Source organism: Daphnia magna, linkage group LG9, assembly GCF_020631705.1.
Source record: "Daphnia magna isolate NIES linkage group LG9, ASM2063170v1.1, whole genome shotgun sequence".
NCBI classification, from domain to species: Eukaryota; Metazoa; Arthropoda; class Branchiopoda; order Diplostraca; family Daphniidae; genus Daphnia; species Daphnia magna.
The window spans coordinates 7,800,755-7,828,419 of NC_059190.1; the positions used below are offsets into that span (position 1 = coordinate 7,800,755).

At 40.5% G+C, this 27,665-nt stretch overlaps 2 protein-coding genes, 1 long non-coding RNA gene and 1 pseudogene across 3 annotated transcripts; 3 read left to right on the plus strand and 1 right to left on the minus strand.

The window, feature by feature from the left end:
* Positions 1-8,392: 8,392 nt before the first annotated feature.
* On the plus strand, positions 8,393-9,934 carry LOC123475665. Its single transcript, XM_045178667.1, has 5 exons — positions 8,393-8,730; positions 8,843-9,122; positions 9,178-9,310; positions 9,395-9,501; positions 9,566-9,934. The coding sequence occupies exons 2-5, from the start codon at positions 8,958-8,960 to the stop codon at positions 9,932-9,934; spliced, it is 774 nt and encodes a 257-aa protein (XP_045034602.1). The 5' UTR covers positions 8,393-8,730; positions 8,843-8,957.
* A 1,536-nt stretch (positions 9,935-11,470) lies between these two features.
* LOC116919671 (sodium- and chloride-dependent GABA transporter 1) lies at positions 11,471-16,943 on the minus strand. The gene is made up of 18 exons (XM_032925688.2): positions 16,448-16,943; positions 16,357-16,374; positions 16,213-16,275; positions 16,103-16,135; positions 15,996-16,034; positions 15,880-15,899; positions 15,715-15,823; positions 15,392-15,500; positions 15,190-15,322; positions 14,994-15,106; positions 14,899-14,933; positions 14,742-14,832; positions 13,058-13,118; positions 12,830-12,985; positions 12,593-12,745; positions 12,306-12,509; positions 12,065-12,235; positions 11,471-11,995 (listed from the first exon to the last, which is right to left on the minus strand). The coding sequence occupies exons 1-18, from the start codon at positions 16,890-16,892 to the stop codon at positions 11,894-11,896; spliced, it is 2,055 nt and encodes a 684-aa protein (XP_032781579.2). The 5' UTR covers positions 16,893-16,943; the 3' UTR covers positions 11,471-11,893.
* Positions 16,944-17,009: 66 nt separating this feature from the next.
* LOC116919672 lies at positions 17,010-19,154 on the plus strand. Its single transcript, XR_004391983.2, has 2 exons — positions 17,010-18,199; positions 18,498-19,154. It is a non-coding gene; the product is annotated as an uncharacterized LOC116919672 (long non-coding RNA).
* Positions 19,155-23,012: 3,858 nt separating this feature from the next.
* On the plus strand, positions 23,013-24,947 carry LOC116919673 (annotated as a pseudogene).
* Positions 24,948-27,665: the final 2,718 nt, after the last annotated feature.

Below are 27,665 nucleotides of genomic sequence, written 5' to 3' on the forward strand. Positions count from 1 at the left end.
CAAATCCAATGTTGGTACAATTTCAAATTTTTGCTCTGGGTTCAGAAGGTTCAGAAAGTCGGCAGGAGTTAACGGTCGGATATCGGCTGGATCATTGCTTGCGGCTGTCAACGGTCGCCCATTCAGTAAGCCGGCTACTTCGTATAATAAAGTGCGTAACGTTTCTTCAGACGGATACTGCAACTTGGATTTCTCTGCATGTAACGCCCGGTAGAGTGCCCATTTCGTCGACTTAACGAGGGATTTGTGAACAACACCGAAGTGTGGTGTTCTGGGAGGTTGGAATTTCTATTCCATCGACTTGCTCCGGATGAAATCTGCTACCTTTGGATCGACAAATAGGGCTTCAGCTGCTTCTCGCAGTTCACGTTCTGCTCCTAAGAAATTGGTCCCGTTGTCAGTATGGAAAACTCCGGGTTGACCATACAGACCAACGAATCGACGTAAGATGAGGAGAAAATCATCTGAAGATCAAGACGTCACCAACTCCAAGTAAGCGGCGCGGGTTACCAGGCACGTAAATAGAACTCCCCATCTTTTGGCAGTTCTATTTCTAGACAGGCCTACGTTCAATGGACCGAACAGATCGCAAGCTGTTCGGATGAAAGGCGGGGTTCCTGCTTCCAAACGTGATTCATGAAGTTCCGCCATGCGCTGCTCGCCCGGCTTGGCTCGCTGTCTTCGACAAACGTTGCATTCCCGACTAACCTTCTTGACTAATTCCCGACCGCGGGGAATCCAAAAATGTTTTCTTATGAAACTAATTTGTTAGTCAGTCCCGACGTGTTTGAGCATCAAGTGGAAAGCCCTAACGACGTTCACGGTAAACTTATGTCCTGCTGGGAGTATAGTAGGATGAATTTCTTCGTACGGCGTTGAGCGCGTCCAGCTCTACCTCTAAGCCGAATTAATCCGTCTTTTCCAAGTATCGGTGATAACGTTAACAGACTTGAGTTGGAAGGGATCCACTTTCCCTTCTGTAGACAACTAAGCTCTGCAGAGTACACCTCCTCTTGACACCGACGTACAATATCGAGGAAGGGGTCTTGCAGCTTCACCAACGCTGGGATCTCCTCAACTGTAATGGTCATCTTCTCCCAGTCCAACGCCGACGATTCGCACTGGACCACGTGTGCACGAACCGACCGAATCTCATCAACCTCCACCATCCAGGGCAGATCAGCTGGCCAACGATCTTCGGGATGTTGTAGGAATTCTACGCCACACCACCAGTAAGACGAAAAAATCTCTTCTCCGAGCGTGGAACGGATTGCAACGTCTACCGGATTCAACCGACCTGGCAGAAACCTCCACTCCTGTGGCTCCGTCAACGTTTAAATCTCGCCTATACGGTGACTGGCGTACACTTGGTATTTGGATGCAGTTGCTCTGATCCAGTTTCGAACGGTACTGCTGTCCGTCCACAAATAACGTGCGTGAATGGTACGAGTGAGAGCCATTTGTACGGTACGCACCAATCTAGCCGCCAGCAAGGCTGCGTTCAATTCGAGTTTAGGGATGGAAATCGTCCTTTTCGGAGCCAGCTTCGTCGACGCTCGTACATGTCGGACTAACACCGTTCCATCGACGTACACGTTTCTCAGGTAAACCACTGCAGCGTACGCCTCTTCTGAAGCGTTTCCGAAACTGTGGAACTCCGTCCCAACGATAAAATCTTCCCTCTCGAGTAGACAATGTGGAATTTCTAAGTCGTTGAGCTGCTTCTATGTCTCGAACCATTTCTTCCACCACTGCTCTGCCTCTCCGATCACCTCATCGGTCCATTGAAGCCCTTGGATCTGAAGCTCTCGGAGTTTCACCTTGGCCTTTAGTGTCATAGGAGCGGCCATCCCCTGTGGGTCGAAGCTCGCCGTTTTGCTGGCTTATCCAACTCACGTAAAGACCACCGTATCTAAGCCACTCACTTCTAAAGTGAGTACGTCGGTAGTAGGATTCTAGTAAACCCCAAGCACCTTTTCTTCATGGTCTCCGTCAAGGGAACCTTCTATAACGAGGCTAGCTTTGACGTCGACGGACAGCAGGTTCAAGAACTCAACGAAATTATGAAATCCATCCTTGGAGTTGTAGATCACCTGCCGCCAACACCTCTTGAACTCCAGTCGCTTCTTGAATGGCAATGTGGATTGTCTTCGCTGAACTCAAATAATCGCCCACGTACATCTTGTGTTCAATGGCTTTGGACACGAACGAGGGTCCGGCAAAGTCAGCTGCTGCTCTTCGAGTAGTGGCGATTGCAATAAATGGGAAAAAGGTGGCCCCAAACAGTAGTCTCCGCATTTCACATACTCGCGATTCCGTCTTCCCTCTTTGGTTCCACAGAAAAAAGAAAGTAACTTGAGTCTTCGGTCCTAAGACGAATGCGACTGAACATCGCCTCTACGTCAGATGCCCAAGCGAATTCTCCCTCACAAAATTTAATGATCACAGACGTTAACGAATTCTGCAGCGCTGGACCACTGTGGATGCTGTCGTTCAAACATCTTCCATTGAATTTTGCTGCAGCGTCGAAAACGACTCGCCATTTGTTACCGTTTTTCACTCCGTGATGAACTAGGTAATATTCCGGCTGAATATCGGATGGATCTTCGACGGAGACCGCTTATCCCATCTTAACATTCTTCTCCATCGCCTGGCGATAGTCTCCTTTAAATATGGGTTCTTCGTAGAATCGGCGTAGCAGAGATTTCCTCCTTTTCTCTGCCAGACTTCGGTTATTCGAAAGGTTCGGCTCCCTGGTTTTCCACGTAATAGGGACCTCGTATCCCACTTCCAATCTTCGGGTGACTGCCTCCAGTATCTGCACTGCTTGTTTCACCGATTCGGACATGCAGGGAATCTGGTGTTTTATGCCGAATCCTTCACTGTCACAGAATTGTTTCATCTGCTGAACTAGAACGTCTACGTCCTTGCCTGCTGCGAAAATGGCATGGCTCCTAACTACTGCTTCCAGGAGTCCACATACAAAGACTCTACGTACGATCCAACCCAACCGTGTAAGTATTGCAGTTGGCTCGAACCTCCTGCCAATTCGGGATTCCAGGGCAGTCGTGAAGTGATCTTGATCACTCCTCAACAAAATACCCACTCACCCTCCGCTTGGCTGCAATGGAAGGTCTTGGAGATGTTTCCACCTCTGTTTCAGTGCGCTCCATTCCAGCACAGGAGCTGGACTCGCCACTGTAGGTAGGGTAGAACCCTTCAGTGTTACTTCTTCTCCATCGAACAAACGGAGTCGTACTTGTACACGTCTGGATGCATATTTACTTCTCACGCCTCCGGCGCCGTCGACTGAGAGTGTGTGTGGTGTCCCATCTAATCTCAGCTTCCGGATGAAACCTTCTCGAAAGAGAGTACTGCTGCTCCCTCCACCCAGGAAAACATTGGCTAGTGCGATATTCCCGTCAACGTCGTACACCTGCGCTTGGACCATCTCCCATACTGTCTTGATTTGCGTCGTGTTGCATCTAGCAGTCGCCGAGCAGTTCTCCGGTTTCACGCTTACATCGTGTAAAAGAACGTGATGCCAGTGCTTACACCCAGTGACGTTGCAATGTTTCTTGATCTTACATTCTCGTGATGTATGATGAGTCCCGAAGCAGTTGAAGCATAATTTGTGCCGCATGCAAAAGAGCAGCCTGTCTTTACTGGCCAGCTCCTTAAACTGGGCACAGGTTTCCATCGGATGTCGGCCTTCGCATTTGAAACAAAAGTAGGGTGTGGCTGCTTTCCCATCGCTCAGATTCCGATTACTGTCAGCAATGGCTGAATTCGATCTTGTGGCAAACCTCTCCTTCGGTCGCGTGACTGTTCTGCGGCTATGGTATAGGCGTTTTGATAGGCCATAGTTCTCTGAAATAGCAAATTGCCGAACTCATTCAGAGAACGTCGCTCCAAATCATCTCCCCGATCGGTGTTCCATGCCAACCGGTCGGCAAAGGGCAACTTCAGACATACGTTCAATCACGTCCGCCGTCGCAGATTCTCCGATTCTGGACAGGTTGTAATGGAAGGTACGGGTCTTATCGAGAAATCTTCAGAAGGAGCTGGGATCCTGCTTGTAAATGCTGAGTTTCTGCAGCGCTTGCATCAAGGCAGCGCGCATGACGTCTCTGCTTCCGTAATTCTCCTTTTAGTGGCCCAAAGCTTCGGCATCTGCAGATTCGCCCCCTCCGAGTCCATAGACCACGTCCAACAGGTCGCCTCGCAGATGCCTCTGTAGTATCGCCAACTTTTCTGCCGGGGACTTCGGGGTATCGTGCACCAGGGCGCGAAAGAGGTCTATCCAACTAAACCACTCCAACGCCTTTCCATTGAAATCTCCCAACTCAGCTCTGATGGAAGAGGACGTGCCAGAAAACTCTCGTCGGTTGGTGTGCAATCGGCCGTCCCGGTAGAGGTCAATCCATGCGTCAGGGGCTGAATCTTCCTGTCTGCGTAGCTGCTGTCCTTCAACCCACCTACGAACTCTGGACTCTCCTCGCTCGTTGTCCGGTGTCGTATTATTCCTTATGGCCAACTCAAGTTGTTGAAGCTCTTCTCTGGCTGCATCTGCTACATAAGAGGAAATGCTTTCTTGCTGGTAGGGGTTAGGCGTGAACGTGCTGGAGCTGGACTGTAGCGAGAAGGTACCGAAGCTATACTATGACAAGACGCGTTGCGTTGGGGTATCTTGGTGGGAAGTGGCGGTCTCTGGCTACCATGTGCTGCGGAAAACCCGTGAAAGGAGCTTGCCTCTGTAGCTGGATCTGCTTTTATTCTCTCCTAGTATTCTTTAAAATCTGACTCCAAGCCTACTACTACCAAGCCAACTTGCTGTACGTAGTTTAGATGGATATCGTATTGCTTGGCGACCGTGGCGTCGTCAACTACGTCTATAAACTGCTGCTGAAGCTTGCACGCGGTGTCAAGCAGGGACTTGGTATGGTTGACTAAGCCTTGTATAGCACCTCTAGAGCCTTCTGCTTGGATGATATTCGTAATCTTTCTAGACGTTCTCGTAATCTGAGAACGTATGACTTTGCATGTCCTTTGTGTTACAAAGGGATCGTATGTCATGGTGCCAGCAACGTCTGCTTACCCAACATCTGTTGGCGCTTGAGATACCGTTGCTTTTCGTGGATTCACCGTGGAACCAAACATGATGTTCCTATATCCTTAATCATTGACGATTCGGTTTCGCTCCGGCCCGAAGGACCAATGTTCAATAGTTCGGGAGTAAGAAACCGGTCTAATCGTCGATGATCTGATTGTATTCTCGGACAATGGGTGATGGAGAATTAGGATGAGATGACAAAGGAAAATGGAGGGCACCTCACTTCGAGGTCTCAACGCAACACGTACAAGAAATAGATACGTGTACGAAAGGAAGCTAACCTCACTTAGAGGCTGGAGAATAGCACAAGTTACAGTAGTGCTATAGGAAAATGACTCAACGTGGGCGTACACCACGTAGGGACTGACTCGCGTCTAACTGCTGACTTCCAGCTGACTCTTTTGACTCTCGTTTTAGACTGGTGGACGCCATTACATGTCATACAAGTCCAATATACAAAAATACTAAAACGCGGAAAGGACATGCGGGAAATGGAAGCAGCGGCGCCAGACCAGGTGGGATTTAAGAGAACCTTAGGATCTCATCACAAATGCCCGGATCGGATCGGGATCGCTTCGCGATTCCTCTGGCAAATATAAATTGCATGGAAAACATACTCACTGTAACGGTTTTGGTTTGGAAGTCGTGTATTTCCCTGCCACGCTTTTTACAAAAAACGACTAACCACAGATTGAAAACTAAAGCGAGACGGTCTTGATTATTCGAGAACGTTTTTCGGACTTTCTAACCTTTTAACTTCCTCCTCCCTCGTAGCCGCTGGGCTGGTGGGTGGGTTTACCCTCATTTCTCCCCACGGCTGCGTTGCGCGATTTTCGGATTACGGGTTTAGAAAGCCTCAGTTCGGAACATTTACTCTACCCTAATGGTGATTTCAAAGCGTAATTTCTCGGTTGTAATATTTTGCAAAGGTTGCTTCGCTCGACCAGTCTCCCGCTCGAAGAATAGAATTTTTATCTATCTAGCTACAGTATTGCCGGATGCTGATCCGAACGGTTGTATTAAGCTGGTGAATAAATGCTGCTGATTTTTTTCTGTCCTTCTAACGTCTGTTAAGTAAATGTATGCACGTAGACAGTCAACTGGGAAAATTCTATTATTAATATACTTAGCCACTGACACACACCGTAAAGACCCATTTGTTTGAGCCCTTTTTGACCTGGAGAGAGCTATTCTTGCTCCGGAAGAAGAAAATTCCAAAGTTTGTTTGTCTAGAGAGGTTATTTTCAAAACTCTCAGTAGGGTAGAGACCGCTAATAACGTAGCCAAATTTTTCGTAAGAGTTGGTAGATCCAGCGACAAATTGCACCCCGCGTTGCGCATAAAGCTGAAAAAAATTTCTACGTCCCACATGGACGAGTATTTAGGTCTAGGGGGGTTAATATTATGACATTCTTTCATGAAACGAATTACTAGTGGGTGTTGCCCTGTGGAAACGTTATTTATAGAGTTTTGCGCCATGGATAACATAGAACGATGTATGTTAATTGTACTGTATGACTTACCCTCTGTATACAAGGCCGTAAGGAAGCCTAGAATTGCTGTCAAATCCTTTTACATGGGATTCTGGTGTTGTGCAGCACACCAATTAGTCCAGTTGCACCACGCTGACTCGTAAGCAGACAGCGTGGATGCACGATCTCCTGCTAACAATACCTCGATAGTTTTGCTTGAAAATTCTTGACTTCTGAGAGCGATCCGGATGGTCTCCAGGCTGCTAACATTAGGTTGGCCCCCGCGAGCGGATGTGAAACCTCCTGATGGAGACGTCGGGAGTTTGCAGCCGTTCCGTAGGATTCTCGGCGTATCGCACACTAGCTCTAATACAAGGGGATACCACGGTTTACTCGGCCATACTGGACATACCATGACGATCATGTACTGATCTCTCCTAATTTTTGCTAAACAACCAGGAATAAGAGAAAAGGGAGGGAATAGATAACCTTCCATATTTCTTCAGCTGCATGAAAAGGCATCAACCGCTTGCGCCCCGGGTCTGAGGCTTCCAAGAAACAAAATCTGTTGTTTGGGCGTTCCACGCGTTGGCAAATAAATCTGTTCTGATTGACCATGTATCCCTAATCTTCTTGAATACGGATAGAGACAGCATTTAATCGCTAGAATCATTGGAAACTCTCGATTCGTGATCTGTCACAACATTTAAGTTACCTGGAATGTAGATGGCCTGAATTTGGATGTTACGGGTTTCACACCACTCCGTAATCTCGATGACTTATGCAGTGAGCTGCCTAGATTTCGTTCCTCCGCATATATTTAAATAACAAACCGCTGTGTGGTTGTCAAAAAAATTCGAATAAAAATACCGTTTAAGAAATTGGCAAAGGACTTCAAGGCATTGGAAGCTGCGTTTAGCTTTAGTAAATTAATATGACAACCTAGTTCTGAGCTCTAAGGAAGCCCGTAGTAACTCCGTTCGAACATGCACCCCATCTACTCAACGAAGCATCTGAATGAATCGTTAGATCTGGGTCCAGTGGTGAAAATGCCTTGCCGTTAACTTCCTTCAAACAGGAAGACCACCACATCAAGTCCTATCGTGCTTTGGAGGAGAGAATGCACTTCTAGGCTAGATTGTGGTTGCACCGCTTTGACCTATAATGCGCATAAGCAAAAGGTACCGATAGAATCGACCAAGCCAGACTACCCAAAATTAATAATAGCTCTCTTAAGGAGACCAATTGGTTCGACAGTGCCACAGAACACTGCTTCTGAATGTGGCTTATCTTCGACGAAGGAAGCGTGAAGGAAAGGACACTAGAATCAATTATTACTCCCAGGTATTGTAAAGTCTGAGACGGCGTTGTAACAGACTTCTCCCAGTTAATCAGAAACCCCAAAATTCTAAAAGCCGAACCACCCACTCGACCTATGCCTTGAGTGTGGTCTTGTCCTCATTCATAAGTAATATGTCGTCAAGGTAGATTACTAATCTCAACCCCCAGCTCTCTCATAAAAGATGCCACTGCCTTCAAAACCTTGGTAAAAATGCGAGGGGCTGAACAAAGACCAAAGGCTAGGCACTAAAATTTATAAAGGCGAGTTTTCCAAGCAAAGCGTAAATATTTTTGGTGGGGTTTAGCAATGGGAATGGTGATGTAGGCATCCTTTGGATCTCATTTAACGAGTCAATCCCCCTTTCTTACACAGTTAAAAAAGTTTGCCCACTTTTAGTACACCTAGTAAGTGTATAACTCGTAAGTGTGAGTTAAGTGGTCCAGCACAACACTTGCCAAAAGTGCTGAAGTACACTAATTCCGGTACTCAATGACAAGTGTATACCATATCTCTGAGACAATGCTGGCCTTACAGCCAGTGGCAATTCTTTCTCCCCACCCCTTTTGTATCAACCCTTATCTGCGCCCTAAGGTGAAACGCCTCCAAGGTCGAATGACTCACTTCTTCTGTGCAATATTGCTAAAAACAAAAGACAGACAGTAGCCACAACAGTGTGGGTGTGTTCAAAGTTGCAGCTCTGATCGCCATTGCCAGTTACATCGTCGTTGAAGGTCCAGATAGGTCATTACCTGCTGTGTTTTATCCGCGTTTATCAGCATCGAGTGCAACGATCCTTAACTGTAGTAAGTGCTGTTTTTTGTGTTTTTTTTCGTTGATCGTGTAAGCTAAGCAGCGTGGCGTTTCAGCTTGACGGCAGAGTGTTGTAACAAATTTTTAGTTCTTGGTTTCTGGCAGTGCCATAGTGCCATGTCAAGTGTGGAGAAGCGACGTAGTGACTTCTCGTGTTTTAAATGTGAAAAGATTATCCCTGGCCCTTACACAGCATTAAGTAGACACTTTAGGATTCAACATGGTTTTAAAACAGCAGCAATCTATCACAAATAAAGCCAAGATCCATGAGTATATGGAGAGTACGTTTGATTACCGGGAGCAGCAAATTTCTGTAACCTTAACGTCCGCTTCTCAAATTTTCGAAGAATATCCACGTTACGTGGATTTTGAAAACGGATCTTTGGTAATTCATACAGTTAAATTACGTAATTTTTTTACTATAATATATTTTTTGTTAGATATTGCACGATTTTTATCGAAAATATAAGGACGCACACTCCTGCTTGGAAACGCGTTTCTTCGGACGGTTTCAGAACGCTTTGGTTGGATTAGCGGAAAGGAAAAAAGTGGAAGTTACAAAATCTACTGACGGTATGATAAAAACGTTTATTACTTGTAGAATTGAAGGCATGGAAACAATTTTAAAACATTTAATATCTTTTACGCGCTTTATAGAATCTCTTGGGGCATTAGTTTTGTGTTTGAAAGTAATGCCCAGTGTATCCAGGATTAAGAAGGCTGATTTTTCATCAAAACTGGGTCGCCTTTTTTACTTCGTCAAAGTAATTTCTGTTTTATTATTTTTTACTTTCATCGACCTGACTGAATGTCATTTCTTTTTTCCAGGAAAATGCTAGTATATCTTCTATTGTAGAATCAAAAGACGAAATCTATCATAAACAGCCATTCTTGATCGTCTCTGGAACCCTGGAACATCCTTTATCATTCTTTCTCGTCATAGAAAAAACTGCCATTCCAGTTGGTAGTAACTGTGCTCATGCCTTTCATGTGCTATTTGCATCTTTTTCATTTTCCGATTGGAATATCCTCAATATCTTGACAAATTTTTTTTTTTTTTCGAACAATTTGTTTTTCAAATTGGAAAGAATATCAGCGCTTGCAATCAAGAATTTGCAAACTGCCTCGACAATGTTGCATCAGCAACAATTCCGCAGTCCCTCAAACAACAGCAGCAAAGTTAAATTCATTCTTTGATATACCGCTTGTTTTTTCACCTTTATTCGTTTACTGCATACCAAATCCAGCCTTAATGAATAAATGACAGCATCACCTGCTTTTTCTAAAATCTAAATTTTGTTTATTTCATTCATCTACCCCTATAAATCCACCTGGTTGTCCACTAATTAGTGTACCACACGTAGGTACACCTAATATAAACCAATGCCCACCTTCGGCCTAAGTGGGCTGCTACACTTTTTAAAAAGTGTACGCCTAAGTGTATATATACACTAGATAGTGGGCGTCTACCCCAATAAGTGTATACTTTCATTTTCCCCACTTTAAAGTGGGCTTAAGTGGGGTTTCCATTTTTGACTGTGTACAAGATTCTTTACTGTTTCCAACCCTTCCATTTTAAAATGTTCGTAACAAACAAATTTGTTAAAAGGTTTTAAGTTGAATATTGGTCTAAGTCCCCCCCGACTTTTTGGGAATCAAAAACAATGAACTTACAAACCTGGGTGATCTGTCAACTACCTCCGAAACTGCCTGCTTCTCTAACAAATCCGCTGCTTCCTTCTCACACACCAACTGCATTTATTAAGGCCATAGCTACCTCCGTTGGGCAAGCCATTTGACAAGGGGTTGACTCTAAATCCAGCCAAGCGCCTTCAGACACTATTTGAAGAACCTAAAGAAGATACTAAAACCCAATTCGAAGCAAATTAAGAAATTCTACCTCCAATTGGTTGGGGGGAATCTAATAAGCTAAAATTCAATAACAGAGAGTTCGACACATACTTAGATCCACGCTCTGCTCTCTTGCTTTGGAAACCTCTTTCCGATTTAGCTCTGCCTACCCGGTTGTTTTGACGTCCGGTACCACGACCTGTAGACTGCAACCCTGATGGGCCAGCTTGTGCTGCTTCTATCTGGTTCAAAGTAAGTTCTTGGTTTGCTTCCTTTAACATGGCCGCCAGAAATTATGGGCCAAACAACCCTTTGGTGCCTTCTTCATTGTTAAATGAGTCTTCTGCATCCAGCTCAGAACGTGGAGCCGCACATTTGAGAACGTTTTGTCCGTGACGGCGCGTGACATGGTTAAAGGCCCTTGCCCATTGTGCCAGAGCCGCTTCCGTTGCTAACAGGAGAGGATTCTCTGGTGTGATGTCAGTGGATGAGGCTACTTGATTGAGAATATGCAGTAAAGGCGGTGCAATATCCATTATTCTGTACTGCGTGGTCAGCCAAACCTTCTCAACAGCCTCTGCCGTCTTCTGCATCGATTTTTCTTTCGTCCATTCTCTAACCTGAATTTGTTATTTGCAAATAGTAAAACTATTAAACAAATCGACAGTAAGTGTCACATGCAAAACTGCTGTGGAAATTCATGATCGGCTACGATAAATAGCATGTTGAAAATATTTGAACTGGGTGTACGTAGTATGTGATGTAAATTAATACCGGTATAGAAAATTCTGTGTCTAAACCAGTGAACCCATCGGCCATCGTACATAAAAAGGTATGTTTGGTAGTAAAAAATCTCACATTTAATTTGTGGTAGCTTTCAAATGGAGTTCAATTATGTATTAGTATCTGAACTATTATAGGCGATTTTTACAGTTTAAACGACAGAATCGCTAAAAACTATTTCATGTATATATTCATAACTATTTTCATGTTTAAGTCTATAATACTAGAATACTGGGTTGAAGCTCTAAAGATACGTCAGATTTTTCAAACACTATCTAAGTAGTCTAGCACATTTTGCGTAGACTACTTATGATGGAAAATACAAAAAATAGCGCGGTTCACTTAGGCCTACTACCAATTCGTATGTAGATTACATTGTCGAATACATTCATCGGCATGGACGTACGTTATATAAAGTCACGTACCTAATATAAGACCAGCACTTTTGTTATATTTATTCATGAAACAAGGTTCCAAGGGAAGGGGTTTTGAACGTGAATATGTGAACGCACGCATGACATGCTATAAAACATTACTGAGTTTTTTTACTTCGTCTGCGGTAGGCGGTAATGGTGGAGCTCCACTTCTGGGCTTGCAAACAGGAGTAACCCCTTTTGCCAATACCTTGAAGGAAAAAGAAGCATTATAGAAAAATTCAAGTGACATTGTTAAGGATATAAAATTTGGAACAACTTCTTTTAACGTCCCCGGAGTCGTCACGATGTAGTAGACAGCATAACCAGGAATCCATAACATGGAAGACAAGCTGATGGTGATTCCAATGGCTTCCGCCCACCAAGGGTATTGGTAGTTTTCACCGTATGTTACTGGGATGTATTGAATGACGTAAAATAAAAATACACCCTTTTAAAATAAAAATGGGGTCAAGTTTTAGAGATTTTAAAAGAAGTCACGTGCTTATAAGATTTCTTACTGCCATAACAAGTGGGCCAAAGAAACACCAGCAGACGTAAAAGAACCAAGAGGGTCTGCTACCAGACATCTGCTCAATGCAGTCACAGAATCGGCTAGTGCCAAATATCCATGCAATAGAAATAGTTTGGAAAAATACAAGGAAGAGCATTGACATCCCGCTGGCTGAATAATAGTCCATTAACTGAAAAATGTAAATACCACCCTAAAATACGCAAATAAATAAAATATAACACGTTATATCACGCAGTGCTGTGGCACCTTGGCTATTCCATGTTTTTGTCAAACCTGAGTTATCATGGGAATATCCAGAAGAAACATCATTAACACGCAGAGAAACGAGAAGAATTTTCTGTTTTTTCGCAACTTTCCCGGCCAGTTGTCGCTAAGTCCGGTAACGAAAGATTCGACATTACAGAATTCCGAATCAATTCCTAAAATCTATTCAATAAAATCAGATTCAAAATTTTGAATCACTTCATTTTCCTATTAATTGATTGGCTCCATTAGTATCACTGGACTTACCGCAAGCATGATGAAGAAAAGTACTGCCCAGGCTGGCGCTCCTGGAAGGCGTAAAACTACTTCTGGATATGTAATAAAAACAAGGCCAGGTCCAGAAGTCACCACCGAATCAATACTGGCATTAGTTGCATGCGCAATTGTTCCAAGAATTGCAAACTTTTTATAGCGCAAACATTGGGTAAACAATCAGCACAGGAGTTTAATTGTAAATTAGAATATCACAAATACCGTAACGATCCCTGCAATCAAACACGTCACAGTGTTCACTAAGCAAGTTATCATGGCGTCCCTATATATTGTAAAACATTATTCAACAGTGTTAAAACCAACCATTAAAAAAAATGTCAAAAGCAAACGAGCAAACAAACACGCGGTTACTAAAATAAAAATAAACCAAATAGAACTAGGGCTAGAAAAAAAAATTGGGAAATGAAAAATGAATAGGGTACCCACTGCTAGGAAGAAAAGGGGGAAAATCTTAATTATATTTATGAAAACTTATTTTTTAACAGGAAGAAGTTGGTTTCTCCATAAGACGCTGCAGCCGCAGCAGACCAACTTGGACACAAATGAGATTTTCGCATTTGTGGAGAACGTGCAACGTAGGATGTTTTACTGCTCTATATATTATTATTTTTTTACTAGGCGATTAGAAAACGATATTTCTAATGAAGATTGGGGAAACTAATTGGATAGCTCAGTGATGATTCCAATACAAATGAAAATCAATCTCGATCTTACTACCAGTGTTCTGCCGAATAAAGCTCTTTCGAATAAAAAACGTATTCTGAATAAGAATACGAATAAAATCTTATTCTTTATTTCGAATAAATTTTTATTCGATTTATTCTTATTCTTTATTCTCGAATGTTTTTTACCTGTATTTTATTTTTATTTTTTATTCGATTATCCAAAATTTAAATGGAAAAATCGAATAAAAAATAAAGTTCCTCTAAGTTTAAAAATCTTTGTTTCCGCTAGCCGTTGCTCTTTTGTTTGGAGTTATTTTTGCCGTTTAGCCATTGAAAATATCATGAGGCCAATAATTGTCTGCTACTAGCACACTCTTGAATTAGTGATACTACTTCTGGAAGAACTTAAAGTATAAAACTAAGCTGTTACGTTTACGTATTAAAGTGTATAAATCTTGCAACTGGTATTAGGCATTTCGGTAATAAAATTATCAAATAAACTTTTCTACTGTTCCATGAATCTGGATTCCGTTGATTTTGAAGTTTTTTTTGTTTTATTTGATTGGACTGGCTGTGTCACCAAAATAAAGAAATCACTTGCTTAATTATTTACTATTAATTGTTTTTAATTTTATGATTCAAAAATCGAAACATCATCCTTAAATTAAGAAAATCATTAGAATTTATTTTATTCGAAAATTTATTCGAAATACGAATAAAAATAAATTTTATTTTTATTCTTTATTCTTTATTCTTCATTTTTTATTTTTATTCTTTATTCTTATTCTTTATTCTATTCAATTTTCATTTTATTCGTATTCATATTCAAATAAATTTTTTCCTTATTCGGCAGAACACTGCTTACTACTGCACTTTATTTACAACTATCGCAACAGGAACCGTTAATCTATATTTCATTATCAAACGCGTAAGCTTTGTACACCCGACTCCATAAATATTTGCACGCTGCACCCTCTGAATGGCGGGAACGTTAAGTGCCACTCCAATTTAGGAAGACGGGGGGTTTTTGAAGAAACCAGAGGAGGGGGAAGGAATAGCTATCCCCTGGTTGTTTCGAAAACCACCCGTCGTCTATAATTGCAGCGGCACTAAAGTTTTCCCGGCATTCAGAATCAGAATTTCAGAGGGTGCACATATTTATGGAGTCGGGTGTACGTACTGTACGTGTACGTAGACCTATGTCGCGAAAGGTTTCTCACCTGAAGCAGTTGTATTTAAACGTGTTATATGAACCTAGCGCGGGTAATGCTCCAGTTCCGATACTATAGGCGAAGAAAATTTGCGTTGTACCTACATAACAACAAATGGCTCATATCATACAACAAACACTACTAAACTAAAAAATGCCTGTTATACCATCAATCCAAGGTCCAGCGGTAAGCAGAAGATCCCTGGGAATTCAGAACTATTTCAGTTAATGCCATTACTATATCCTCGTTATTGTTATTCACCATTTCGGGGTGACATAGTACAACAATCCAATCTCCGCGCCTTCCAGAGTAACTGCTCGAACAAGAAGCACCAAAAGTATAACATAGGGAAACAAGGCTGTGAACCAGACTATCTGCATTTGATAGTGTGTAATTACATTACATATTAGTTTAAAGGTTGGTTTATTAAAGGGAAATCTGATATTAAATAACTTACGTAACCGCTTTCATTTAAGCCCTTCCAGATGATGAAATAAACAAGAATCCATGCCAATACCAGTGTTCCAAACAGTTCCCAACGTACGGAAGACAAGTTGTCGATGCTATCTGTTATGCCTAAAACTCGCTCACTACAAGCACATGTAATGGTGTGATTACTTATATATATTTGCAGCGTATGTTTTTAGGTGTAGTGTTACGTCCAAAATTCTTCGACTGCAGACACCGACGAGTTGGTGAGGCTGATCCCATACGTCAGATTCGCCACGTCGGTCGGGACGTAACAATTGGGTGTATTCCATACATTATCTGATTGAAATAGGGAAGTTGCTACATTTCAAAATCTGGGACAATTATACTAGTATAAGAAAAAATATATGTAGGGCTCCATAAAAATTACAGGTGTATATTTAAAAAGTAAACTTAATCACATTTGCAATAACGTGGAATACAAAACATTGCGATAGACTATAGTTAGTAATACAGCACCGTTTCATTATACGATGTTGTAGAGTGTACATACCACAACCGGCCCAGGGAAGACTTGGCAAAGCGGTGAACGACGCAATCAAGTAAAATAGGGTCCAAGCGATGATGACGGTGTAATAAATGTCGATAAGTACGACCACAACCTGAATTATGTTTAGACTGATATTATCAAGTAGATTCATTTGTCAAACGTACTCACCATGGTTGCGAAACCTACTCCTATGTAATTAGAACGTTTTGACAGAAAAATTAATATGTCAAGTCATTGTAAAAGTTAAAAAAACCAACAAACAACGAAACAAAAAAAAACTATACCTTTCATGATAGGCACTAATTGACCAATGAATGTCATACCTATAATAATATTTGATAATACACTGACACACATAAACATATACAAGGCTAGTTTTTTTCAATAATACCCCCAACTCCTAAATATTGTCCTAATGCAACTTCTGTAAAGCGAATTGCAAGAAAATTTTAGTTGTTAATGACGAAGAAATACCAGTTGGCGATAGATTTCAATTAGTACCTGCGTAGAATATCGGAATGCCGCAAAATACCATGGCAACAAAGTACGCTATCAGAAATGCTCCTATGAAAATATTGAAGCAATAAACGTTAAGCAGACCTGAGATGTATGAAACTGAAACCTAAGGAACGTAAAAACACATACCCCCGCCATTTTTGTAACCTGAGATGAAAAATTCAGAATTGCTGTCTTAAACCCCCACTTCAGAATCGTTAACAACTTTAGGGTTACTTACAAAGATAAGGAAAACGCCAAATGTTGCCTAATCCTACCGAGACGCTGATGCAAGAGAACAGGAAATCAAGTTTGTTGCTCCATCCTCCACGCTCTTCTCCTTCGTTTCCCACATCGTTGACTTTTTCGTTTTTTTCTTCCTGGTGCAATCGGATATCGGGTTCTGCCTTTTCAACTAACAGCGTCATCGATGATTTCGACAGAAAAACAGGAAAGTTTTCGTGCTCCAGCATCTCCGAAGATAAACTTTGGCTTTTCGTTCCATTAGAAGACGATTCCAGATGCGGAATGGTCGCCTCATCGCCCTCGATCTTTGCAATACTCTGACTTTCATCTAGCCGAAAACCATCGTTGACAAATTCAATGTTCATTTCCGCAACGTTTGAAACCTCTGTCTCTGTGAAATTGGCTTTTTGGGATAGTCTCTTATAACTCGTCAGTACCATGTATTTTCACGTGCGCTCCAGTTCACCACTTGCTGTTGAACTGAAAGTGAAACAATCGAAAGCAAGAGAAACACGAAGCAAAAAAGAAAACAATTTGAATAAAAAAAAAAAAGAAACAAACCGAACAGACAAGTTTATTAAAACAAGAGAACAATGACCAGTAGACAATGGGGCAAAACTATAACACGCACTAGCCTAGATCATTGAGTATTATTGTGGTTGCTGATTCAATACCAATATTTGAATTCCAAATTTCATTTCAACGAATATACAATTTCATTAGTTGCGTTCAACGTTACACATATTTGATAGATTAAAACATCAAACTCACCCCGCATTATAAAACAGGCCTTTCTTTTTTGCTGTTGTAGCGAACTTAGAAAGAGTGGCTCATTTTTCTTCCTCAGGTAAGGACGATAAGTATTCTTTTCACTATCCTTTTTTTCTTGAATGGGATTTCAGAAAAGTTCAAGAATGTCACATTAAATTTCGTTTGGTAGCGATTTCTTTAAAGCCAATTGGTTTAATGCATGGTCATTTTAGATAACTTCACAAACCACTAACTTCCGACAAAGACCAAAGCTTCATTAACGTACGTATATGACCGTCAACCCCCCCTCCCCCCTTTTTCTACAGGGGCGCAGTGGTGTGGCCAAAATATTAAAAATTAATGAAAAGCCAACAGCACATGAATGGTTAAGATTTGGTAATTGTTCTCTATATAACACTGCAAAAAAGATTATCAGATTACCTTAAAAATTTTGGATTCAAGTATCACTGTTCACTTGCAATTATACTTTTACTCGACAGTGATATAACATTCAGTGGCCCCAGCACAAAGCTATAACCACACCATACCATGCTTTCAAACTTTGAACTGGCTATTATTTAGTCACATATTAAGCATAAAATTTAACAAAATGCTAGAAAAATTAAGTAAAATTGCTGTACATGGAAAACCAAATTAATTGTTTTTATTCAAAGCCTCTGAAAAAGTGGAGAATGAACAGCACCTGTTACCTCTTCTCCTCGCCTTTCTCTGCCCTTACCGTAAATTCCTTGTTTTTTCAAAATCCATTCACCAGTAACTACAACACTGCACATATCTTCATAAGAAATATTCTCACAGAACTTGGATTTTCTTTTCAAAAGTCTCCTCTTTCCATTGCTTCTTTCTTCTTCATTTTTTTCAGGTAAAGAATGGAAATGGAGTAAGATGGTATGGTCAATTTCATTTGGTGGTTCTACTACAGGCTTTCTTTCCAGATCTTCATCTACAACATCTACAAATGTGTACATTCTAAAAGGTAAAAGGGGCATTAATTGAAAACTCCTAAGACATTGCAGCAGAAATATACTTAGAGATTAAATCATCTAGTTGTTGGGTGTAGCAAGATTCAGTTTCAAGAAGAGACGGGACGTTTTCAGGAAATTTCAATGATTCTTTATCCAAGTTTTTCTTTTTTCCCATCCCAAAATATTTTTATCTATAAGAAAAAGACAGTTCCTTTAAAACATGAAAAATGGCATTACAAAATACCTTATTTGAATTAGTATACCAGCAGAAATAATCAAATAATTGTTATTTCGAAACCTTTACCACAGACTTTACCACAGACACAGACCAAGAATGGAAAGACTACGATCGCTTAGGGCCAGGACAAAATGCGGATGCGGACCACGGACTGCGGACAGGAGAAACTGCGGACTTTCACCTGCGGACTGGCCCAAAATTTTTTGACAGATTTTTCGTGGACTTAGGGATAAAATGCGGACCGTTTCCGGCGTTTCGTACATGGAGCGATTGAAAGTGCGGACCGGACAGGATAAACTGCGGACTGGTATCTGCGGACTCCATGCCCATATCTAATATTAAATTTCAAACTAAAAATAGTATTTAAAAATCAACATATGCATTATTCAAAATATGAAAGTAAAGGACAGTTTACATAACATGGTTACTTCTTAACTAGGTAAACTCTTGGTACAACAATGCAAATAAAACATGTAATAAACTTAAAAGGATTTGGGGTATTTCCAAGGGGTTTTTTAAAACTCCTGAAAGGCATAATGCTGTTCTTTTGGAAGACATTCCTTATGGTACCATTCTTTCCAAAGTTTGGTACCACGTTGCCGCCTTCTGAAGGACGACTTAACTGCGCTACGGTTGTCTAATTCAAATTCTTAGTTGTGCATAAAAGAAAATAGAATATAATGGATTTGGCCTATAGGAAAAAAATAAATAAAATAGTCAGCTGCTAAGAGCTGTGCGCATTTTAATTTTTATTCATTGGAATTGTTGCATGCATACATATTTTTTAAAAGCAACAGTTATCGAACAACAGCCAATGCATGACAAAAATAAGGTTGATCTGTCTTGTCCTGTAAAAACCAGTCAAATTTTGCTGCTATATATATTATGAAATTTTAATGTTAAATACTATTATGAAATGAAGACTTTACTTACCAATTTTTTGCCTTACCAGCGCATAGAGATGTCTATATGGAATGCTGTATCCCCGTATAATACGCGGACTGCGGACAGCTACCCTGTGGAGAAACTGCGGACTGCTGTCAAAAATTTTGTGCCAGTCCGCAGGTGAAAGTCCGCAGTTTCTCCTGTCCGCAGTCCGCGTCCGCATTTTATCCTGGCCCCGATCGCCTATACCACCTATACCATAGCCCCCTGGATATAATAGTTAATGCCGGGAGCTTCCCTATCGTGCCCGTTTAATCGTTTTGACGCACTCCCTACCTCCTTTTTTCTAACTTGGAATGGACTTCAACGCGTCCTACTAGTATCGAAGAACAACATTTTTCAAAATATAAACATGCTTTTTTTTAACATTTATAACAATTGCGTTTTACGTATATAGACCACTTTCTACTTGCTTCGTATCCGCTTAGCCAAAAGTCATGCGGCTAGTCGATTTGTGCGCACCGTGGCGGGGGATAGCCGAAACATGCTGCAGACTTGGCTAGATTGAGCCCATGAACTTAGCAGTTGTTTGTCTTTTACTGCAGTCTGCTAGTGTATCAAAAGAAATAAATGTCCGTTTTCAAGTTTAAGTTGTATCAGAGTTGGTGCTTTCGTTAGAGGATCGCGATGTTTATTACAAAACATAATATCAAATGATATTTCTCTATGGGGGGAATAAACTTAGATGAAGATTTACCACTTTTATATAACTGTAAAGGGATAACAAGGGGATCGTGACACTTCAGGAACTCTAGTGTTTTGTAATCCTCGATATCTATAGAGCGCAAAAACTATAAAAAAACGTCTTGTATCAAGTTTTTCCCTGAGAGATTTTCCTTGGGAAAGATTGAAGGCTATCCCTGAGAGATTTTCCTTGGGAAAGATTGAAGGCTATCCCGTGGTTATGGGCCCCAAAATGTTTATTGTTTCCCCAGGGGTTCCAGCCGGGTTTTGATTGGTTGTCAATTGGAGGGGTGTCAATATATCGCGTGTAAACTGGGGAACTTTTCGTTTTTATTTATTTTTTATTCGATTTGCCGTATTAAACTACGTGTCTGGGCAAATTTTCAAGTCTGTTGGTGTTTTTCTTCATTTTATATATTTATTTATTCGGTCGAAATTCAAATTTTTTAGGTTCCCGCCGGTTTGTGATTGGCTGCAAAATTGGGGGGAATTATCGCGTGTAAACTGGGGAACTTTTCGTTTTCATTTATTTCTTATTCGCTTCGCCGTATTAAACTACGTGTCTGAGCAGAATTTCAAATCTGTTGGTGTTTGTGTTCATTTTATATATTTATCTATTCGGTCGAAATTCAAATTTTTGAGGTTCCCGTCGGTTTGTGATTGGCTGCAAAATTGGGGAGAATTATCGCGTGTAAACTGGGGAATTTTTCGTTTTCATTTCTTTCTTATTCGATTCGCCGTATTAAACTACGTGTCTGAGAAGAATTTCAAATCTGTTGGTGTTTGTGTTCATTTCATAACTTTTATTTTGTGTTTGACTGTTTGTTTACAAATATTGTAGGCGGCTGTCGTTTGTCATTTGTTTTATTAGCATTTTAAGAATAATGAAGTCAGCCGTGAAAACTACTTGTACAATCAGTCATTCGTGTGGTGCCATCTAGTGGCAAAGGCAACGACGAAATGTGCCATCCTAACCTAACCTAACCCACCGTAGCGTTTTGGCACTACAACTATTTCACTTATTTTAGCCATCGCGGGCCTTTTATTATTTTTATATTATTATTTTATTATTGATCAACCTAACCGGTACTTGGTTTCAAACTAGGCTATCCCGTTGCTGTTTTTTTTATTGAATATTTACACAATAGCGCGCCACTTCACCATTCAGCCTGGTTCAGCCATTGACGTAGGCCCAACTAAATCTCGAAGGCGGACCCCCAGTGGCCTTATCCCGTGGTTATGAGCCCCAAAATGTTGATTGTTTCCCCAGGGATTCCAGCCGGGTTTTGAGTGGTTGTCAATTGGAGGGAATTATCGCGTGTAAACTGGGGAACTTTTCGTTTTCATTTATTTCTTATTCGATTCGCCGTATTAAACTACGTGTCTGAGCAGAATTTCAAATCTGTTGGTGTTTGTGTTCATATTATATATTTATTTATTCGGTCGAAATTCAAATTTTTGAGGTTCCCGCCGGTTTGTAATTGGCTGCAAAATTGGGGGGAATTATCGCGTGTAAACTGGGGAATTTTTCGTTTTCATTTACTTCTTATTCGATTCGCCGTATTAAACTACGTGTCTGAGCAGAATTTCAAATCTGTTGGTGTTTGTGTTCATTTTATATATTTATTTATTCGGTCGAAATTCCAATTTTTGAGGTTCCCGCCGGTTTGTGATTGGCTGCAAAACTGGGGGGAATTATCGCGTGTAAACTGGGGAACTTTTCGTTTTCATTTATTTCTTATTCGATTCGCCGTATTAAACTACGTGTCTGAGCAGAATTTCCAATCTGTTGGTGTTTGTGTTCATTTTATAACTTTTATTTCGTGTTTGACTGTTTGTTTACAAATATCGTAGACGGCTGTCGTTTGTCATTTGTTCTGGATGCTGTCAAGCAGAGAAATGGGACTTTTGGATACACCAACGGTTCGGCCAACGCAGCCCCACATAAATCTCGAGGGCCGACACCCAGTGGCGTTTTTTATTTATGAATATTTGTTCAAAATTTTTCATAGAAATAGATAGATCTTGATGAGGGCTATTAATATTGGACTATAATTTGGACTTATAGTTTTTCCGCAAAAAATTAATTGAATTTTTACATAAATCAGGGAGGTGGGGATTACCCGATACCTGTGAAACTGCACCGACCTTAACAAAAAATTGTTAAACAGTTTACTGCCTTAGTAAAAAATTTTTATGTAATAATTCTGAACAAATGGATAGATCTTATCAAGAGCTATCCATTCCTGCAATTTTTTTCAAATATAGAGCTTATAGTTTACTGATTATAATTCATTTAGTTTCACGATCCGTCAAACCACACCGACAAACATATCCAATCGGTTTACTACTCGGTTAGGTATTTGTTAAGCAAAAATTTAACGGAAGTGGATAGCTCCAATCATCGGCTATCCATTTCTGTAAAATTTGTTTATTTAGACCTAATATTTTTACCTATGAAGCTATTTTAATTTTGTGTACTGGGATAGAGGGATTACCCGAGACACGTGAAACCGCACCGTCCTGCCTAGCTAAAAAATAGCTGATGGGTCATTACTCGGGTGGGGTGCTTTTCAAGCGGTTTTCTTTCGTTCAAAATACCCCCTTTTAAAGATATGGCCCAGCCTTAACTTAAAAAAGGGTGGGCAAGTGAAGAAAAATAAATAAAACTATTATGTATTGCACAAAATAAGTCAAACAGGGTACACAGTAATGATATCGGGTTTTGGAACCGGTTCCACTACCCGAATGCCCATGAGTGGAAATTCACAATTATTACAGTAACTTTAATGAAATTATACCTTTGCTTAATTAAGTAATATTCTAATAAATGAAAAAAAATTATAAAGTTAAAAGGCATTGTATTACGGGGCCGTCCATAAATGACGTCACACGCCAGAGGGGGGGAGGGGGTTCATGATTCTGTGATGGTCTGTGACGGCAGGGGGGGGGGAGATTCTTAAAATGTGATGTCACAAACAAACAAAAAATTTTTAAACGAAATCGAAAAAAATCGCAGATTTTTTTTTTCCCAAGTGGTCTTCATTTCCGTTCCCACGACCAGAGCCAAGAACATCAAAATCCCTAAGGACTTAAATGATGCGAAGGGGTGTCGTAGTCGTGGTAATGTGACTAAATTTGGCCGACGGGCAATTCAGTTGAACGCGAGTACTGTCTCGCAGTTGAGGTCGGAAATCTTTTCTCTCGACCCGTATTCTATTTCTAATAGTTTTTAACATGAGTAAACTAGTAAACCCGTTTAATAGCCTATGTTTTGCTTATAATGAGGCATATCCTTCTAAGACAAAACAAGTTTGTCAAGCTGAGGTCACTGAGATTTGGAGAAGCCTGAAAGATGAAAAAGACAAAGAAGAAAAACTGGATGATATGATGAAAAAATTTAAATCTATTGCCATGAAGAGAAAAGGAAATATGTTTTCATATTGGGGAAATTTGTCACAAAAATCAGAAAAAAAGTCTCAAGACAAATCACTGACGTCATCAAACGGTTCCTCGTCCGAAATTCCGATTGAATTTTTACCAGATTCGTCTCAATTTGATGAGCCCCAGGAAAAATCCCAATCAGACGAGCATCCATCTACTTCAAAAGAAGCACAGGCAACAACTACATCGAAAACGAAGGCTCAAGACGAATTAAAAGACAAATTAAACCTTGTCAATTCTGACTTGCTAACCTTACAGAAACAAAAAGATTGTGATATGTTGAGTGAAGAACAAGACAGCGAATTTAAGAAAAAAAAGAAACAAAAAATGGATCTTGAAAAGGAGTTGAAAAAAAGAGTCGATGACCAGATAAGACAAAAAAAGTCTAGAGAAAATAAAAAGAAGAAATTGGCAAAAGTTTTGGAAGAAAACCCGGCACTGAAGGACTCCTTGGGTGGCCAACTAAAGGCAGGAAGACCCAGATTAGAAGTCAAACAACCTTTGCTTCTTCAAGCCATCATCAATCTTGCCATGCACGGCTCAGCTGCCCACGAGAAAAGAAGAAGCGAAGTCTATAGAAGTATTGCTACTTTGGATGAACTGACCGAACAATTAAAGAAGGATGGCTTTCAAATCAGTCGAAGTGGAGTTTATCTCCGATTACTCCCTTGGCGTAGTTCCTCTCTTGAAGGGAAGCGACACGTCGCCACCGTCCCTGTCAAGTTAATTCGCGCTCAAAACGATTTGCATTCAAAGCACATAGACGGACCATTCTGTACGGCAACTATTCGATCCATGGAGTCACTGGCTTCTCTTTTGGGCCCACAAGAAGCATGTTTTTTAAGTCAAGACGACAAAGCGCGCATCCTGATAGGAATCACCGCCGCTAACAAACAATCGCCCATGATAATGCATGTTGAGTACAGAGTTAGCCTTCCTGACCATGATTGGGTTGTGGCCGAGCAGAATAAACTAATCCCATCCGTATATGCTGGTATTGAGATTCAACCGAATGGATTAGGAAAACCAGAAGCTGTCGGGTACTCCGGGACAACATACATAGCTATCCGTTCCGGAAAACATTGCTCGTCTACGGCATTTGCGCATGGGCTCGACTTTGGGCGGTTATTGAGTGTTCCAGAATTTGAGAAAATCGTGAAATCTGGCCCTGAGAAGTCCGTCAAACCAGTAATTTTCCTCACTGTAGATGGAGGCCCTGACGAGAATCCTCGTTATCAAAATGTGATTGATGTTGCAGTTCATCACTTTTTGAGTCACGATTTGGATGGATTTTTTGTGGCCACCAATGCTCCCGGTCGAAGCGCATTCAACCGTGTGGGAAAAAAAAATGGCCCCTCTTAGTCGTGAACTATCTGGTCTTATATTACCTTACGATCATTATGGAACGTATATCGATAACCAACGTCGAACCATGGACCTTGATCTAGAAAAAAGAAACTTTGCATTTGCTGGGTCAACTGAGTTCTGGTCAAAAGTTGTGGTTGATGAGTTCCCTACAGTGGCTGAATATATTGAACCTGACGCATCACAGCTGAAAATTGATGATATGCTAACTAAGGATCAAAAATGGCTCAGTGAACATGTCCGAACAAGTCAGTATATGACTCAAATTGTCAAGTGTTTGGACAACACCTGCTGTTCGTCACCAAGAAGTTCATTTTTCGTTGTAAATCCAAGCAGATTTATTCCTCCTCCTATTCCTCTTATTCAAACATCCAATGGTCTCAAGGCTCCAGAGAGGACAGATAAAGAAAATCACGTTTTTCCCAGTTTATTTGTTTCAAAAATGTGAAAGTTTGAAGAAATACTGCAACGGTCAACGAAAGCCTTTAAAGAACTCCCATACGATCTTTACTGTCCATCAATTCAGTTTGTACTACTGGAAAGGATTTGCAAGAAGTGTAACTTATACTTTGCGGCCAAAGTCATGTTGAAGAAACATCAAGAAGTTCACAAAAACGATGCGGTACGCGAAGCTTTGACTATTGCAAGAACTAGGCCTGTTCGAATTGCCGCTGTCCGTCAACGCGAGATGATGGCAATCATTGCGAGAGAAGAAAACGGAGAGCAAGTTGACTGGATGGATGAAGATGAATTAGATTTGGCTGGAATTCAAGTGCCAAAGAATCCTGATTCAAATGAGCGAGCCTTGCCAATTTACTCAATGGAAGAACATTTATCGTCGCCATGGGAAAACGAAGAAGGATCCGGACCGAAAAAATAATTTTTGTCTATTTCTTATTTTTTGTCAACTATAAAGAATTTGCGATTGGATTTCGAGTTCGAATTCAATAAAAACCAAGAAGATTCAAAATATAATGCTTTTTTCTTTAATTAATTATAGCCTATAAATTTTTAGGGGTTAAAGCGATTTGTGACGTCATTTTGAGGGGGGGAGACACATTTTTGTGACAGTCCGTGACAGAAGGGGAGGGGGGAGTCTAAAAAACTCAAGTGGAAAAACGCGTGACGTCATTTATGGACGGCCTCTACGGAAAGGAAACAGAAAGAAAAATAAACAATAAACATAAATAATAACAAACACAAAACAAAAAAATAACGGCTCAGAGGTTTTGTGTTTTTGCCTGACAGGGTTCAGGTCCCTGAACGAGATGGAGTTGGTATTGACGTATGAGTACAGCGGTTCACGATTCATAATAAATGGGAGAGAAAATTTGAGAAAAGGGTGTTTTGAACATGAATTTATTTAGTAACCTATAAGTTGTACAAAAATTTTAAAATAATTCAAGGGATATAACGAAGGGCTACACATGATTTAGAAATATAAATTAAAAAGTTGGATGCAATACTTTGCTCACAAACCCTGGGTGTGTGAAGCATTTGATCATTAGGGAAATAAGAAAATTCATAAAAAAACTTGCCTAAAACACACGACGCGAACCTGGCGGCAGTTTACGAGCATCGCACTTTGGCCAGTATAGGCGATCGCAGTCTTTACATTCTTGGTCTGTGCCTTTACCACAGCAAGGCCTACTTAATGCTTAAGGCCTGTAAACTCAAATACCTCCTGTGGCGGGTAGGCGTTCCCTAGTAATAGCCAATCAGACAAAAAAGCAAGGTTTACGACGACACCATCTAGCGCTCGCAATTATAGCCTCATTGAGAAACGCCCCCCAAAAAATTTAACACCTGTTAGTTGTTATAGTTACATAAACACATGAATAAAGATAAAACAAAAGGAAATAAAATTACTAGTTTGACAGCAATATGGCAATTGAGTTGTTAAAAGGAAAAAAGTAGTATGTTAAAAAAATATAAGTTTTATTTCATGTTAATGAAAAATTTTCTTCTTGTTCTTGTAGTTGTAAAATTAATCATTTAGGCAAAAAATTTATAAACGGATTAAACATTTCCACTTAGAGATAAAATAAAAAATTTATTAAATTTTACTAACATTGATAACATGACATAAAATAAACTTGAATCGTCATAAATGAATGTCATACTCATGTCCTTAAATCTCTAGACAGAGTCCTTAACCATCATCACAATAACGCTAATGGTGAAATGTAATGATGAAAATGTTACTTAGTGGACAAAAATCTTTTTCAAAGTGGTGATTTTTTACACTTACTGGAATTCTTTAACTAAAAGTTAAGGATTCTAAGATACTCTTAATTAAAAAATACCCTGTTTTTGCTTAATCTAACATTACGACACCTAAAATTAATCTTAATTTAGGTGTCGTCGTAACCCTTGTTTTTCCTCTGATTAGTTGTTGCTCTGAAACGTAAAAGCGAAACGCGAAACGAACAGTGACTAAAACGTGAAACGCTGTGTGAAACAGCCCCCAAGCAATGGGCTGCGAAACGCTCAAATATCGTCTAAAGGGAAAGGCAGCCTAAATAGCGAAACGATTTTGTGAAACCATTATTTGAAATGCCATTGGATTTTACATTTCATTTAGAGAAATAAGAACCTCGTACTATGCTTTTTTGAGAGCATGTAACCCTATACAGCAGTAAAACATCCTGCGTTGCACGTTTTACACAAATGCGAAAATCTCATTTTTTCCAAGTTGGTCTACTGTGGCTGCAGCGTCTTATGGAGAAACCATCTTCTTCACGTTAAAAATTAAGTTTTCATAACTATAATTTAGATTTCCCCCTTTTCTTCCTAGCAGT